The sequence below is a fragment of the Nerophis ophidion genome, linkage group LG10 (assembly GCF_033978795.1).
Source record: "Nerophis ophidion isolate RoL-2023_Sa linkage group LG10, RoL_Noph_v1.0, whole genome shotgun sequence".
NCBI lineage: Eukaryota > Metazoa > Chordata > Actinopteri > Syngnathiformes > Syngnathidae > Nerophis > Nerophis ophidion.
In genome coordinates, this window is record NC_084620.1 from 3954771 (window position 1) to 3972207 (window position 17437).

At 43.0% G+C, this 17437-nt stretch overlaps 1 protein-coding gene across 2 annotated transcripts in view; it reads right to left on the bottom strand.

The window, feature by feature from the left end:
* LOC133560025 (protein-methionine sulfoxide oxidase mical3a-like) overlaps positions 1 to 17437 on the bottom strand; it is a 30534-nt gene that overhangs the window by 7832 nt on the left and 5265 nt on the right. For both annotated transcript variants that reach the window (XM_061912075.1, XM_061912074.1), the window contains 16 exons: positions 17285 to 17385; positions 13914 to 14171; positions 13735 to 13850; positions 13546 to 13669; positions 13400 to 13484; positions 13183 to 13330; positions 12919 to 13115; positions 12772 to 12839; positions 10292 to 10417; positions 10144 to 10221; positions 6387 to 6473; positions 6156 to 6315; positions 5910 to 6040; positions 5722 to 5785; positions 1636 to 1768; positions 1004 to 1236 (listed from right to left, as the gene is read on the bottom strand). In XM_061912075.1, the coding sequence (XP_061768059.1) occupies positions 1004 to 1236; positions 1636 to 1768; positions 5722 to 5785; positions 5910 to 6040; positions 6156 to 6315; positions 6387 to 6473; positions 10144 to 10221; positions 10292 to 10417; positions 12772 to 12839; positions 12919 to 13115; positions 13183 to 13330; positions 13400 to 13484; positions 13546 to 13669; positions 13735 to 13850; positions 13914 to 14171; positions 17285 to 17385 (2109 nt within the window). The remainder of the gene's footprint in view (positions 1 to 1003; positions 1237 to 1635; positions 1769 to 5721; positions 5786 to 5909; positions 6041 to 6155; positions 6316 to 6386; positions 6474 to 10143; positions 10222 to 10291; positions 10418 to 12771; positions 12840 to 12918; positions 13116 to 13182; positions 13331 to 13399; positions 13485 to 13545; positions 13670 to 13734; positions 13851 to 13913; positions 14172 to 17284; positions 17386 to 17437) is intronic.

Here is a 17437-nt window from a genome sequence, read left to right on the forward strand (position 1 = left end):
ATCATGTCAATTCTGTTAATGTATTTGTGTCTGGTTTGTTCATGTTTTCATCTCAGTTATGTTCATCTATTCATCTCAATTATGTTAATGTGTTCATGTCAATTATATTTGTGTCAATTATATTCATGTCAATAATGTCCATGTGCTTGTATCAATTTTGCATATTTTCCATCCATCTATTTTCTACCGCTTGTCCGTTTTGGGGTAGCGGAGGGTGCTGGAGCCTATCTCAGCTGCATTCAGGCGGAAGGCGGGGTACACCCTGGACAAGTCGCCACCTCATCGCAGGGCCAACACAGATAGACAACATTCACACACTAGGGACCATTTAGTGTTGCCAATCAACCTATCCCCAGGTGCATGTCTTTGGAAGTGGGAGGAAGCCGGAGTACCCGGAGGGAACCCACGCAGTCACGGGGAGAACATGCAAACTCCACACAGAAAGATCCCGAGCCTACTCAGCACCTTCGTATTGTGAGGCACATGCACTAACCCCTGTACCACCGTGCGTATTTTGTTCATGTCAATTACAGTATCCATCCATCCATCTATCCATTTTCTACCGCTTGTCCCTTTTTGGGGTCGTACGGGGTGCTGGAGCCTATCTCAGCTGATTGATTGATTGATTGATACTTTTATTAGTAGATTGCACAGTACAGTACATATTCCCTACAATTGACCACTAAATGGTAACACCCCAATAAGTTTTTCAACTTGTTTAAGTCGGGGTCCACCTTCATCAATTCATTCAGTATGTTTATGTATTAATGTCAATTATGTTCATGTAATCATGAACATCATTTATTAACTACAATGTACATAAAAATACATTGTACAAGTAATCTTTGATTGATTGGGTGATGTTAATGAATGTATGTCAATTATATTCATGTGAATTATGTTAATGAATGAACGTCAAATATGTTCATGTGTTCATGTAAACCCCCCCCCCCATTACCGACAGCACAGGAAGTGACATACAAGGATATAAATGTACACTAACCCATATGGCCATCATCATCTTCATTCACGACTTCCTCACAGCCTGTGTCGTCTTCGTCATCGTCGTCCTCCTCATCATCCTCATATTCATCGTCCTCCTCTTCCTCCTCCTCCACCTCGCAGCCTATCAGCTGAAAGTTTTTCTGTAGCTCATCCCTCCAGGCCGGTTTGGACGTCTGTGCGGTTAAAGGATGACGAGGGCCACGGGTCGAGGCCTCCACCCCCCATTCAGACCTGGACACAAATGGCGTGTTAAAAAGTCCAGTGAAAAAGTGTCTTGATGTGGAATTATATTCCAGGTGTAGATGTATAAAAAGATGCAGAAAGTGAAACAATTGTGTCAGTTTCTGACAAAGGAGAGGAGGTTTACAGCAAAGGTCAAATTAAGTTAAAGTTAAAGTAGCAATGATTGTCACACACACACACACACACACACACACACACACCAGGTGTGGTGAAATTTGTCCTCTACATTCAACCCATCCCCTTGATCACCCCCTGGGAAGTGAGGGGAGCAGTGGGCAGCAGCGGTGCCGCGCCTGGGTATCATTTATGGTGATTTAACCCCCAATTCCAACCCTTGATGCTGAGTGCCAAGCAGGGAGGCAATGGGTCCCAAAGGTGAGATGTTACCTGCTTGTCTGCACGTCTTCAAGTGCACCCAAGTTGAAGCACGCCAACGTCTCCTCAGAGATCTCAGCAGCGAGCTCCGCCTGATCGTTTTCTACTTCAATTCTCTCTGGCGTCAATGACATCACTGAAAAAACTGTAAAAACACATACACGCGCACTGGTTATAATTTGGAATGGGGACCAAGTTTTTGATCATCTGTGGGGACCACCTTTTCTACAGGTTGTGGAGGCATTAAAAAAATGGTGTAAAATGTCCACTGCCCAGTTAGCTCATACACATCTTTAAATCTCTGGATTGATGAAGTAATGTGCTGATCATTCTTACTGGGGACCCTGGGGAAAAAGAGTTAATATGGTTCATGGGGACCAAATTTTAATAATTTTGCATAATTCAAACAAATTTATATGTGACTACTGAGGACCATTTGAAAAAGACAACAAGTTCAAATTAAATATGACATGATCCTCAGAATACGGCACTACAGCTGTCCTCTTATAGGAAGTTTCACTCAGGCCAGGGTTCGGCAACCCAAAATGTTATAAGAGCCATATTGGACCAAAAATACAAAAACAAATCTCTCTGGAGCTGCAAAAAATTAAAAGCCAAATTACATACAGATAGTGTCATGAGATATAAATTGAATTAAGAGGACATAAAGGAAACTAAATGACCATACTTGAGACCTCCGATTTCAGGAGGTGGGGGGCGTTGTTGGGGGCCTGGTTAAGAGGGGAGGAGTATATTTACAGCTATCCATCCATCCATTCTTTAGGGTCGCGGGGGGCGCTGGTGCCTATCTCAGCTACAACCAGCTGGAAGGCAGTGTACACCCTGGACAAGTCGCCACCTCATCGCAGTATGTGTAGAAATCTTTATTTATAATTGAATCACTTGTTTATTTTTCAACAAGTTTTTTGTTATTTTTACAATTATTTCCAAATAGTTCAAGAAAGACCACTACAAACAAGCAATATTCTGCACCGTTATACAATTTAATAAATCAGAAACTGATGACATAGTGCTGTATTTTACTTCTTTATCTTTTTTTTTCCGACCAAAAATGCTTTGCTCTGATTAGGGGGTACCTAAATTTAAAAAATGTTCACAGGGGGTACATCTCTGAAAGCTCTAAGAGCCGGAGATGTTATTTTCACATATGCATGCACAGTAGATGGCAGTATTGTCCTGTTTAAGAGTGTCACACCATTGCTGTTTACGGCAGACGAACTGCTGTTGTTGTGTGTTGTTGCCGCGCTGGGAGGACGTTAATGAGACTGCCTAACAATAAACCCACATAAGAAACCAAGAACTCGCCCTCGATCATTCTACAGTTATAACGTCATTGGGCAGGCACTCTGTTTATATTGTGGGAAAGCGGACGTGAAAACAGGCTGTTGACACGTCACTCGGGTTCGCATGGAGCTGGAGAGGGCGTGGCCTCAAGCTCCGCCTGAATTTCGGGAGATTTTCGGAAAATCTGGGAGTGTTGGCAAGTATGTAAATTACCTCAAATATACCTACAAATGAAGCTTAATGATGCAATATCTACATATAGCTAGCCTAAATAGCATGTTAGCATCGATTAACTTGCAGTGACCAAATATGTCTGATTAGCACTCCACTCAAGTCAATAACATCAACAAAACTCACCTTTGTGCATTCATGCACAACGTTAAAAGTTTGGTGGACAAAATAAGACAGAAAAAGAAGTTGCATAAAACACGTCTTAGAAAGTTGGATAAAGTTATACATGTAAACAAACTACAGTGAGTTCAAAGACCGCCAAAATTAGTAGGACAAAACAGCGCTCGCCAAATACTCAAATCAGTGAAGCATGTTTATTATAAACAGTGTGCTTTATAGCAATTAGGGAGGTTTGGGTCATGTTTTTCCTCCAACAGAAACCATACTAAAACAAAAAATATATACTTTATATATTTTTTTCCCCTAATCTTTTTCCATTTTTCATACACTTTTGAAAAAGCTATAGAGAGCCACTAGGGCGGCGCTATAGAGCCGCATTGAGCCGCGGGATGCCGACCCCCGACTTAGGCAAACATAAATCATTTAGGCCAGGGGTGTCCAAAGTGCGGCCCGCAGCTAGTCGTTTACCGGCCCGCCACACAGTCTGCAAAATTTGCAAAATTGATAGTATTGCAAAAATTTTAAAAAAGATTTAAAAAAAGTAAATTGAGGTGAAATCTAATGAGAAAAGTGGCAATGTTGACACAAAGCTGCCATGCAGGCAGTTTTTTTTCCTTTTGTCTTTATTTTCTTTTTTTTCCATTGCTCAAAAAAAAAAAAAGACAACAAAATGTATGTTATGATGAATTATTATTTAAAAAATCTCACTTTAAAATGTTTTATGTGTAAAAAATATTGCATATGTTGTGTGGTTGCCATATAAAAATATCAAAGTTTTGACAAAAGAGCATAAAACAAACAAAATAATAGTTCAAACTTAAAATTGACAGATATATCGGAAGTTGATCTTGAAATTTAAGTGTTAAAAGTAAAAAAAACAACTAATAAAAATGCATCACTTTATGAGTGGGGAACCTTTCGCATCTCAAATATATTTAGTAGGGTTTTATTTAACTTTTCACTGTGATTACTCAAAAATATTAAATAATTAAAATCAATGGTGTCCTGCATTATTGATCTTTGAGGGATTTAATTGCTAAATAAAGGAACTCTCCTGAAAGAATCATTAAAGTACTATCTATCTATCTAAATACTGCATATTTCAGTTTTACTATAAAAAACAAAGTTGTTTTTGACAGAAAAGGCATAAAACCTTATTTGTTTTACTTTATATCAACTTCAAGTTGATATAGACATTTACTGTAAGCAATAAATAAAATAAAAAAATAATAATAATTTGACTTATTTTTTAAATTTTAGTGACTTAGACCCTCTCTGCTCCCCACGAGCCCTAAGGATTTAAAAAAAAAATCCATATATTTTGTTATGGTTTTAAAATGAAAAATATCAAAATGGCCCCCACATGCTTAAATTTTTCCGTGTGCGGCCCTCTGTGGAAAAGTTTGGACACCCTTCATTTAGGCATCTTCAGAATGGATCTGACTATCATTAAAAAAGGTTTCATCAAACATATATCAACGTTGTTGCCCTAGGGTAAACTGGGTAACACAAGGCATATTGACAGAGCTTAACCCATTGTTACTATAACAATCTACAAGATTAATATAGGTTGCCTCTCTCTCTTCAATCAATCAATCAATCAATGTTTATTTATATAGCCCCAAATCACAAATGTCTCAAAGGGCTGCACAAATCATTACGACTACAACATCCTCGGAAGAACCCACAAAAGGAAAACTCACACCCAGTGGGCAGGGAGAATTCACATCCAGTGGGACGCCAGTGACAATGCTGACTATGAGAAACCTTGGAGAGGACCTCAGATGTGGGCAACCCCCCCCCAACCCCCCCGTGGGGGGGGGGGGGGGGGGGGGGGGTTCTTCCCTTTCATCTTTCGGTATTCCTTCTTTTTTTTTTAAATTTCATTCATTTATTTATTTTTTTGTTATCTTTCTAGCTATCATTATGTATACGTATTGTTGCATTTGAACAACTTTATTGTTGATAATAGAGGTAAACTATTGGTTTTGTTCATGATCAATAGCACTTTTTCTATTGGTATTTGTATTGCTCCAGTTTTAGTGTAAAAATGCTCATTGTCATTACTATATTAATTATTTCACTAACTGCTTATTTGCTGTCACTTTTAAGATCATATTTGTACATATTATGTATGTGCTGGTGTTGTTCTATTGTTGTTATTGTTGTATTTGCTGTTGTTGTTTTTGTCTCTCTGTCTAAAAAAAAAAGAAAAAAGGTTTCCCTTTAGGGAACCTGTTTTTTTGTCCCCATACCGTCAAAGTTCCCCTTAAGGCGACTGCGTAAACGGAGCGATGTCCCCATTAAGTAAGCATTGCCAAAACACACACACACGCACACACACGCACGCACACATACACACACACACACGCACACACACGCACGCACACATACACACACACACACACACACACACACACACTGATCCCAGTTTGTACTCACCTGACGAGCGTCTGCACTCTGTCGCCATGGAGACGTGGGAGTCTGCCGAGGAGAGCAGCGACGTCTGTGGAGACATCATCATCATCATCATCATCGTCCTCATCAGTGTTGTGAAGGATGCTACTACCGTTGCCATGACAACCAGCACAACAACATATGCAGATGTTTCAAGAAAAAAAGCCGCTCACACAAGAAGTCCGCGGGCACGACGCTCTGTCAAGTGACGTCCTTGGCTTCTTCCCCGCAGACGGGCTGGGAGGAGTCGAGGGATCGCTGGGAGGAGTCGAGGGATCGCAGTGCTGCGGACAGAAAAACTTACCTGAAGAAAAGAAGACGTCAGGGATCAAATAGGTCATGTGACCAGACGTTGTACTCGTCACTCAATGGTCGGCGAAGCTGTCAAAACAGCCTTCTTGGGGGCGTGGCAATCTCACCGCTGGGGGCGTGGTAACGGTAGGCGGCAAGTCTCAGCGTGCCGTCACACGAGTGGCACACAAAACAACTTCTATGGAAGAAAACACCTTCGGCGCTCAGACGCTCCATCACGTAAACTTTCTGCCGACAGAAGAAACACACGTCGCTGGCACACGACCCCTGCACACACACAAACACACCTTTTGTTAACAGACAATGGTGACAAGGGTCCATAGCAACAGGTGGTCTACCTGTTCTTTGTGGTCCGTGTCAAGCTGAGAGTTGAGTTTCTGTTTGAAGCGAAAACTTAACTGTTGCTGCTGCTGCGTCCGTTTGTTCTGGCAACAAAAACAATTTAAAATGTAGAAATGATATAAAACATGCTGTTCACAAAAAGTTATAAATGTTACACTTTAGGGCAGTGGTGTCGAACTCAAACACAGAGTGGGCCAACATTTTAAAGTGAACAAAGCCGCGGGCCAAGCAAGGTTCAACAAATGAACCTTTTAAAAGGGACCCGGACAACTTTTGCATTGAATGTTGAACAAGCAAGGCTTACATAACTTTATAGTGACACGCAAAATACAGTTTCAAATAATAATAATAATATTAAAATATCAATAATTATTGCTCAGTTTGCTACACTGATTTGCTTTAACACTGAATATGGAACAAGCAACGCTTATATAAGTGAAGTGAATTATATTTATATAGTGCTTTTCTCTAGTGACTCAAAGCGCTTTACATAGTGAAACCCAATATCTAAGTTCCATTTAAAGCAGTGTGGGTGGCACTGGGAGCAGGTGGGTAAAGTGTCTTGCCCAAGGACACAACGGCAGTGACTAGGATGGCGGAAGCAGGAATCGAACCTGCAACCCTCAAGTTGCTGGCACGGCCGCTCTACCAACCGAGCTATGCCGCCCATATAACTTAATAGTGCAAAATCAACTTGCAAAAAACAAACGAAAAAAACAAAGGCATATTAAATACAATTTTAACAAAAAATTAAATGCCTCTTTTCTATTTGCAGCCTTCTGAGGTAAAAATCAACATTAACTTTTTCCACAGGGTAATAAATTTGAAAATAAATGGGGGTGGCGGGGGGTTGGTAGCGGGGGGTTTATATTGTAGCGTCCCGGAAGAGTTGTTGCTGCAAGGGGTTCTGGGCATTGGTTCTGTTGTGTTTATGTTGTGTTACGGTGTGGATGTTCTCCTGAAATGTGTTTGTCATTCTTTTTTGGTGTGGGTTCACAGTGTGGCGCATATTTGGGGCGGCATGGCGTAGTGGGTAGAGCGGCCGTGCCAGAAATCTGAGGGTTGCAGGTTCGCTTCCCACATATTGACATCCAAATCGCTGCCGTTGTGTCCTTGGGCAGGACACTTCACCCTTTGCCCCCGGTGCCGCTCACACTGGTGAATGAATGATGAATGAATGATTGGTGGTGGTCGGAGGGGCCGTAGGCGCAAACTGGCAGCCACGCTTCCGTCAGTCTACCCAAGGGCAGCTGTGGCTACAGTTGTAGCTTACCACCACCAGGTGTGAATGAATGATGGGTTCCCACTTCTCTGTGAGCGCTTTGAGTATCTAACAATAGAAAAGCGCGATATAAATCTAATCCATCATCATCATATTTGTAACAGTGTTAAAGTTGTTTATATGGCCACCCTCAGTGTGACCTGTATGGCTGTTGACCAAGTATGCCTTGCATTCACATACCTGTGTGTAGAAGCCGCATATATTATGTGACTGGGCCGGCACGCTGTTTGTATGGAGGAAAAACGGATGTGACGACAGGTTATAGAGGGCGCTAAAGGCAGTGCCTTTAAGGCACGCCCCCAATATTGTTGTCCGGGTGGAAATCGGGAGAATGTTTTTCGGGAGGGACAGTGAAATTCGGGAGGGTTGGCAAGTATGAGTATTAGCGGTGAATGCTGTATAATACCGGCGGGCCAGCTCTAATCTTAATTTGATGTTGCCTCAAGGGCCAAATGAAATTACACAGTGGGCCAAATTTGGCCCGCGGGCCAGAGTTTGACACCCATGCTTTAGGGCATGGGTGTCAAACTCATTTTAGATCAGGGGCACATTGAGAAAAATCTACTCTCAAGTGGGCCGAACTGGTAAAATCCCGGCACGATAATTTATAAATAAAGACAACTTCAGATTGTTTTCTTTGTTTAAAAATCGAACAAGCAGATTCTGAAAATGTACAGAGACGTGCGGTATAGCTCGGTTGGTAGAGCGGCCAAACCAGCAACTTGAGGGTTGCAGGTTCGATCCCCTCTTCTGCCATCCTAATCACTGCCGTTGTGTCCTTGGGCAAGACACTTTACCCACCTGCTCCCAGTGCCACCCACACTGCTTTGAATGTAAAAATTAGATATTGGGTTTCACTATGTAAAGCGCTTTGAGTCACTAGAGAAAAGCGCTATGTAAATATAATTCACTTCAACTCAAAATATATTTGAAGTCTGAAATACACTGTGCATTAATGTGGGAAATATTTAAAGTATTTTCAGTTACTGATCCCACCTTCCGCCCATGTGCAGCTGAGATAGACTCCAGCACCCAGGTGACCCCGATAGGGACAAGTGGTATAAAATGGATGGATGATCAATCCCCCAAATACTGTATGTTGTTAACTTAGCTTAGCTTAGCTACATGTGCAACAGAATAAAAGAGGCTTTAATTCAAACTTACCAGTGTGAAAATGCCATGAAAACATCAACGTGTACCAGGTGATGGCGTTAAAAGTCATGTTTGATCGTCTCACTACAGCTATCCAGGCTATTCACCGTCTCTTTACATTATTTCTCTCTTTATTAGCTCACTAACCCGACTTTCTCGAGTTTGTTTCTACGCTGGAAATAAGACAAATCTCACCAAATATATTTTTTTTCTTGAAGCAATCATCACAACCATAGTAGCAATTATTGATGCCACATGTTTGCGACTAATTTGGAACTTGTTCAGGAAAAAAACAGAACTTTACGATGGCGTATTGCATGCAACCCAATGTAAAGATGGATGAATTGCATTTCATCCCAACACTTTCAAGCCCTATATTGTAGTGAAACCACACATTTGTCAATATAAACAAGTATCAAATGATTATAGTTGTATGATTAGTTATAGCAGCTGTTGTATATAATTACAGTATTTTTAAAGTATCCCATAACAAATGTGTCGGCATAGTTCAATTTACTGCGCCATGAGATTAACGTAATTAATTTTTGCGGCCACCGGGGGTCGCAAAAAAACACAACTTTTCAATTTAAAGACAGCATAAATCCATTCAGGATGGATTATAACAAATAAATTAATGTTTTTCATACCTACCATTGTTTTCTGCTTACATATTTTTACGTAATCAAGCCTTTTAAAAGATTCCAAGCTACAAAATAATAAAATAATAAATGAATGTCTTAATGAAATTAAACAATGGATGTCCGCTAACTTTTTGCAACTCAACGCCAAAAAAACGGAAATGCTGATTATCGGTCCTGCTAGACACCGACCTCTATTTAATGATACAACTCTAACATTTGATAACCAAACAATTAAACAAGGCGACACGGTAAAGAATCTGGGTGTTATCTTTAACCCAACTCTCTCCATTGAGTCACACATTATCATTGTCACCGATGTCCCACTGGGTGTGAGTTTTCCTTGCCCTTATGTGGGCCTACCGAGGATGTCGTAGTGGTTTGTGCAGCCCTTTGAGACACTAGTGATTTAGGGCTATGTAAGTAAACATTGATTGATTGATTGATTGAATACCCGCTGATATCGTATTGGATCAATATCAGTATTGTATCGGAAGAGAAAAAGTTGTATGGCAACACAACTAATCAAAATACATCCAGTTTTTACATGTTACATTTCAGAGTTTAGCACGCACAAACACTTCATTTTTGCTTGCTAGCTTGATTGAACGGCCAAAGACTGACAAAGAGCTGATGAGTCATAAGAAACTGTTTGTGTCACTATGAAGTGTTTGTGTTTACCTGTATCCATGACGACGGATGGACCAGAACATCCGAAGCCTCCTTGGGGGGCGAGAGATCACTTGCAGTCTCCCCCTGCTGGTTGTTACATGCACACGTCAGACCTGAGTGATGTCATCAGACAAGTGTGACATCATCGGAGACTGACCGGCGCGACCTCAGATGGACTGTCCTGGTTCTGCTTATGGTTCTGGTCCAGCTTGGCCTGCAGCAGGTCGGCCATCAGACGCACTCGGGAGCTGCCGACCAGGCACTTCTCAGCGATATCACATGCCTGAAAAGAAAAGAAGAAAGGATCAGTTCAATCCAGCCTGCGAGATGAGTCTGTTAAGTGTGCAATTGAGCTGCATTTTTATATTAGAGAAACCGCTGTTCTAAATGTGTCCACTGGATGTCGCAATAGAAATTCTGTTAGGCAAGCAAATTGCTTATACCTGGGCGAGCAGGTATAGCAAGCAAGAGGTACGTAGTAAAGTGGGGCAGCGACTCCTCCCCAACGTAAAACAAACAGAGAAGTAAAATAAACAATAGGTAATCCCACTTAAAAGGTTTCATGAGACACTACACTAGTGTTGTCCCAATACTATAAATCTGGGACCGGTACCGGTACCAAAATGTATATCGATACTTGTCTGTATTTTTTGATGATTTTCTAAATAAAGGGGACCACAAAAATTGCAATATTGGCTTTATTTTATCTAAAAAAATTTAGGGCACATTAAACATATGTTTCTTATTGCAAGTTTGTCCTACAATGATAAAGTGAACATACAAGATAACATGTATTTTAGTAGAAAGTAAAGAAAAAAAAGAGTCCTAATTAGTCTGCCGGCATATGCAGTAACATATTGGGTTATTTTCCATTCTATTATTTTGTCAAAATTATGAAGGACTACCGGTAGAAAATTAGTTATGAATCTACATGTTCATTTACTGCTTAGTGTCTCTTTTAACATGCTTGTGGAGGGAGGTGTGGCCAGCGCGCCTGCAAGAGCAAAGGTCACCGCCTCTGTCTATGGTGCTGAGGACGAGCACCATCGGATAGGAGCGGTGCATGTGCTGACGGCGAGACACAGCTGGCAGGTGATTACATTTCACAGGTGGGATGTGTTAATCTAATCAGCTGTTGTCTTTCACAGTAAGCGGCCGTGAGCAGGAGGGGAGAGAGAGTAGGGACGTGGCTGAAAAGTCGCGTCCTGCTGGAGAGAAACCCTGTGATAAAAATCTATGTATATTAAAACCTTGTTAAAAACTGCACGCTTGGTTCCAATACTGTGTCTACCAGTGGAACAGCCAGGAAGCGACTTCCACAATGCTCTATCTACACTTCTGTTAAAATTTAATTATCACTTATTATTGTGTTGTTTGGATGCTTTACATTAGTTTTGGATGATACAACAAAATTTAGGTATCAATCCGATACCAAGTCGTTACAGGATCATAAATTAGTCATATTCAAAGTCCTCATGTGTCCAGGGAAATATATTGTGAGTTTATTAATATTTTTTTTAAGATAGAAAAAAGATTTTGAGATGTTTAAAAATATTGATGTAATTATAGTAGTATTGACTAGAAAACGCTCCTGTACTTGGTATCATTACAGTGGATGTTAGGTGTAGATCCATCAATGGCGTTTGTTTACATTTTGGCGCCGGTGAGTTACGGTGTGTAGTGAAGCATGTTTAGCTATTCCTCGTCTTCCAATGATACAAGAGGACGAGGAGTACTTTGATACTTGGAAGAAACGTACTTTATTTGTCGCCATGGAGGCGAGGATTAGTGATTTAGAAGTAGCTAAAACACTGTCAACTCTGGCTGGACTTAAGCCGCTAGCTAGCTAGCCATGTCTTAAAGCACCTCTTCCTAAAGGCGTTTCAGTTTCATAACTTCGCCTTTATCTTTAGGTTCGAAGCCAAAATGCGTCCGTTCTCCCTTTTCTGTCTACACACTGTGTCTGTTTGTAAGTATTCCGTGTGTGTGCGCTACCGAACACTATCCTCTGCTCGTAAAACCAGCAATGACACGACGTGACGACGGTAGGCTGGGGTTGTGGGGCACCGGTACTTTTTAGAGGCGGCGTAGTACCGAATATGATTCATTAGTATGGCGTTACTATAGTAATACTGGTATACCGTACAACCCTACACTGCACATTGATATAGATCTGTGAAAATGATCGTCTTCTGTGTAAATTTAAAGAAAGTGAACAATGGAAATGACAAATGAGGTAGTTGATACATAAAAGCGTTTTATTCATACTTTATTTCGTTTTTTGTTCCATCCTAGACGGGTTGTGACTTAATTGCTTTGCAGATACACTGAGATTAAGTCTAAATTCATTGTGTTCTTCATGTTCTTTTTTTAAACTGCACCATTTTTTTCCTCAGAATGTTAAACTAACTTGAAGTGTTTTGTCAAGAGGAGTATTTGTGATACATGCATTTTTAGAACGTGCTTTGTCTATTTTAGGCCGACGTAAAACAAAGAAAATTCAATGTGAAGTTGTAGAGTATTTTGAAGTTATTATGCCGTGATTTGACCCGTTGTGGGAATAGATTTCCTTTCATGCGGCCCCTGAGCTAAAATGAGTTTGACACCGCCGACGTACACGGAACAGTCCCAAGTTACCTTTGATCGTCTGCAGAGGACGGCGGTGGGAGTGACCACAGCAGTTCTGACCTCTGAACTCTGAGACCCTGAATGCAACACAGAACAACAAACCTTTAGTGACCCTGAACACAAGGGGGCAAGAAGTGGGCGGAGGTTTTTCCACACCCAAAGAGTTGGGGGTATCTGGCAGCTTCTGGTAGAACTGGCTGAGGTACATGACCATGGACAGAGAGTCCGGTTCTCCTTCAGAGCACATTTCCTCCACTGTCATTAGGGGGGAAATTCCAAACTCTCGCTCGCACACATCAAAGGCCAAGCGAATGTTTTCTTCCTTCGCCGTGGGGTTGAGGGCGCCAAAGTCTCTGCCGATAAACACAAAATTCTTATTTGGGTTTCCATTCGTGAAGAACACACAGAAGGTGTATTTACATGAGGTCTGGTCTGTAGCGGTGGACCAGTGCACACAGAGCCACGCCGCTCTTCCAGGATGTGGTCAGGTCGCTCACGGCAACGCCAGGGTAACCTCGCGTCTGCTCCCGACACCACGCCAGCAGCTGCCTGGACTCGGACAAGGACTCTGATTGGGCCGACACAAGCAATCTATTTCTAACTTGTCAAACTGAGACGTCAAGACAGGTCATCCCACCTTGTCTCCATGGCGATACGCCGACAATGTCATCAAATTCTGGGTTTTGCCCCGCCTCTTCTCCTGTGTCAATCAAGTGTCTCACCTGTCCAAGAACCATGAAATATGATCCATTCTACACGGGGGATTCATTTAAAAACGCGTACCTGAGTCGGCGTGACGCTCTGACACACGTTGACGTATCGGCTGGACGGGTCCAAAGAGTACGAAGAAAAGTTCTTCTGCATGTTCTCTGGTGTGGTCTGAGCCAACAAACGATACACGCTCTCTCTGGACGCAGACATACGGCTGGTCAGACGGACAAGACAAGACAGTAAGTCAGACAGACAGGTCACCTCTCGGCGAGCACGTCCAGAGGAGAATTCCCCCGACACCATCGCCGGATCATCCAAGACGCATCAAGGGCGGCCAGGAAGCCACGAGCCACGCCCGTTCCCATTGGCCAGAAGGGCTGCGTAGAGACAGACCCCCGTCTCATAATGTTGGACGCCACTTAGTCTTGAACTTGTCTCACCTCCAGCAAGCTGTCTCCCACCAGCGTGACCAGCAACTGGTGGCCGTGGCGACACCAGACCATGGCGGCGTTCTCTGCCGCGTACATGGAGGTGAAGTCGAACATGGCCACGTCCGGCTGTCCGTAGTGGTTAATGGCGAAGTCCAAAGACGGAAGTTGATGACTGGTGGAGAAGTTGGCGGCTGTGCGGGCAAAGGCCTGCAACGCATTCTGGTCCACGTTGCTCCGGGACAGAAGCTGCTCCGTGTCCGCAAAGTCCTGGAAGGCCAAACATTCATAGAAAGGGTGTTTGTGCGGAACGGGTACCAAATCCAGAACTTGTATACAGTAGACACAGACCGAAGTCATTCTGTACTGACTTACATAAAAATCAAATTGAGCCATACTTGGTATCTTTGTTGCACCTGACGTCATGTACGGTTAAAGTCTCAGACTGCTGTTTAGGTAATTTTACAATTTTCTAGGCTAACACAGCAAGAAGGCGTTCAATTCAAAAGTCCAGGAAGGCTGCGTTTTTCAAAATGTGCTAGCTTGATGCTAAATTACACTGGATTCAACACATTGAAGTCCCTCAATGGGAAGCGACTGGGATGTGAATCAGCACCTCAAAGTCTGAGTCCATGATTGTCGCCCGGAAAAGGGTGGAGTGCCATCTCCTGGTTGGGGAGGATACCCTGCCCCTAGTGGAGGAGTTCAAGTATTTCAGAGTCTTGTTCACGAAGAGGGAAGAGTGGATTGTGAGATCGACAGGTCTCCCGTCCACAGGCAAAACCTAGTAACTCACTTCTAGCTGATTTTGAGAAAACAAAGGAAAACCAATCTATCTTGATGCTGTCTTACAAAGATCTACAAAGTCATCAAACGTAAAGATGTTTTCTTGAGCTTTCATTTTCTTGCCGATTGAGCCATGGATTGAATCTGCTCTCATGAACGTGTGCCCTTTCTCCAGATATTTGATCACAATCTCGGGTGGGCCCCATTCTGTGTTTGCACATTGGGCAAGAGCCGTGTACAGCGTCCAGTTTTTATTTGGACCTCCACAGTTATCTGCCCAAAAGAGTATGCAAGGGGAAGAATCAAGAACAAAACATTTAATGAAGGTGCTTGCAACGTCCTGGGCCAATCTTCCAAATATCCCCTCGTGCCATAATATCACATAGTCGGCCCCCATTCCTGCAAATGTCTCATTAAAGACAATAAGGCGACTGACAAAGAAGCTCCGATTGGTCCCTTGAGATACTAGGTTTTTCTGTTGTATCTACGCGGTTATGTGGTAGTTGCTAGGTCCTGCCATGCGCGTAACAGCTTACTTACGGAACAAATTACAATATCGCATACACTAATGTAAAGCATATATCCTAGGAACTACAAAATTATTATCAGCTCAGTTTTGACCAAAATTGAGTTAATGGGTTTTGCCTTTGGAAGGGAGAGGTGGATTGGTGCGGCGTCTTCAGTAATGCGGACGCAGTATCGACCCGTTGTGGTGAAGAAGGAGCTGAGCCGGAAGGCAAAGCTCTCAATTTACCGGTCGATCTACGTTCCCACCCTCACTTATGGTCATGAGCTTTGGGTTGTGACCGAAAGGACAAGATCACGGGTACAAGCGGACAAAATTAGTTTCCTATGCCGTAGGCTCTCCCTTAGAGATAGGGTGAGAAGTTCTGCCATTCAAGAGGAGCTCAAAGTAAAGTCGCTGCTCCTCCACATCGAGGAGCCAGATGAGATGGTTAGGGAATCTAGTCAGGATGCCACCCGAACGCCTCCCTAGGGAGGTGTTTAGGACACGTCTGACCGGTAGGAGAGCACGGGGGAGACCCAGGACACGTTGGGAAGACTATGTCTCCCGGCTGGCCTGGGAACGGCTCGGGATCCCCTGGGAAGAGCTGGATGTAGCGGCTAGGGAGAGGGAAGTCTGGGCTTTCCTGCTTAGGCTGCTGCCCCTGCGACCCGACCTCGGATAAGCGGAAGAAAATGGATGGATGGATGGATGGATGGATGGAGGTTCCGCAAGGCACGATTCTGGGATCTCAGTCGTTCAACTTGAATATGCTGCCAGTCGTCCAGCTAATACGCAGCTTCAACATGTCCTACCACAGCTGTGCAGCTCACACTCACATCTAGGTGTCAGTGACGGCAAATAAAAGTGTTGACTCACTTTGTTGGTGCATAGAACAGATCAGTGTGTGAAAACAAAACAATTTTACTCACCTGAACTGATATCACTGTCCTTAGCCCACAGAAGCAAATATAAACTATTTATTAGTCACCTTGAAACCTGAAATCAAGTCATCAAGTTAAAAATCAGGGGGTAATAAAGGACCCAGACTTGAACTTTAACAGCCACATTAATCCAATAACAGCTTTTTAAACCCGAAAACATGGCCAAAACCAGAGGACTAATGTCGAAATCAACCTTAGAAAGACTAATCCATGCCTTTGTCACCAGCAGGTTAGGCTACTGTACCGGCCTTCTAACTGGGCTCTCTAAACCAGCTGTGAAGCAGCAATACATCCAGAATGCTGCTGCTTGAGTCCTGATTAGAACCACAAAATATGTTTATATTAGTCCAGGGCTTAGGTCACTGCAATGGCTTCCTGTTGCTCAGGTAATAGACTTTAAATCAGCTCTGCTTGTGTACACTTTTGTTTTGGTCTGACATGTTAGAACCACATGAACAATCTTCAGCTCTGAGAACCTCAGGGAGTGGTCTCCTGTTGGTGACCAGAGTCAGGACCATACACGGAGAGGCCTCCGTTTCAGTTTTATACCTCCTACAATCTGGAATAGTCTTCCAGAAAAAGCGACATTGGCAAAGTTGGCAAAGTTTAGCTTCAGGCAAAAAATGTATTTAATTGTGCACATAAAAGTTAAAGTACCAATGATCATCACACACACACACTAGGTGTGGCGACATTATTCTCTGCATTTGACCCATCACCCCTGATCACCCCCTGGGAGGTGAGGGGAGCAGTGAGCAGCAGCGGTGGCCACGCCCGGGTATCATTTTTGTTTATTTAACCCCCAATTCCATCCCTTGATGCTGAGTGCCAAGCAGTGAGGTCATGGGTCCCATTTTTATAGTCTTTGGTATGACTCGGCCGGGGTTTGAACTCACAACCTACGGATCTCAGGGCGGACATCCGTCCACCCCTAGTTAGCAGCTGTGACAACACTTCTGTCCTGTCGGGGAGACACCAAATCTGTTAGCGTCATGGTGTCACCACAAAGATGACCATGAGGCTAAAAGTTAACATCCGTCCAACTTTAGCTGCCTTCTTGCCCAATGATGTATTGATTAGATTGGATTAGATTAGATTAGATCAGAGTATCTTGTTAGGAATGGAAAGGTCTCGTAAGAAGCACTTACCTGCAAAATGACTCGTTTATCGAGTAGGCTGTGTTTCTTAGCCGTCATCACGAAGTAGTGCGTGTCGTCTTTGTAGTACACGATGTTCTCCAGGTCGATGCCTGAAACGTGCGCAGGTGGGAACAGGTTTGCTTGGCGCACGGGCCAAAGTTC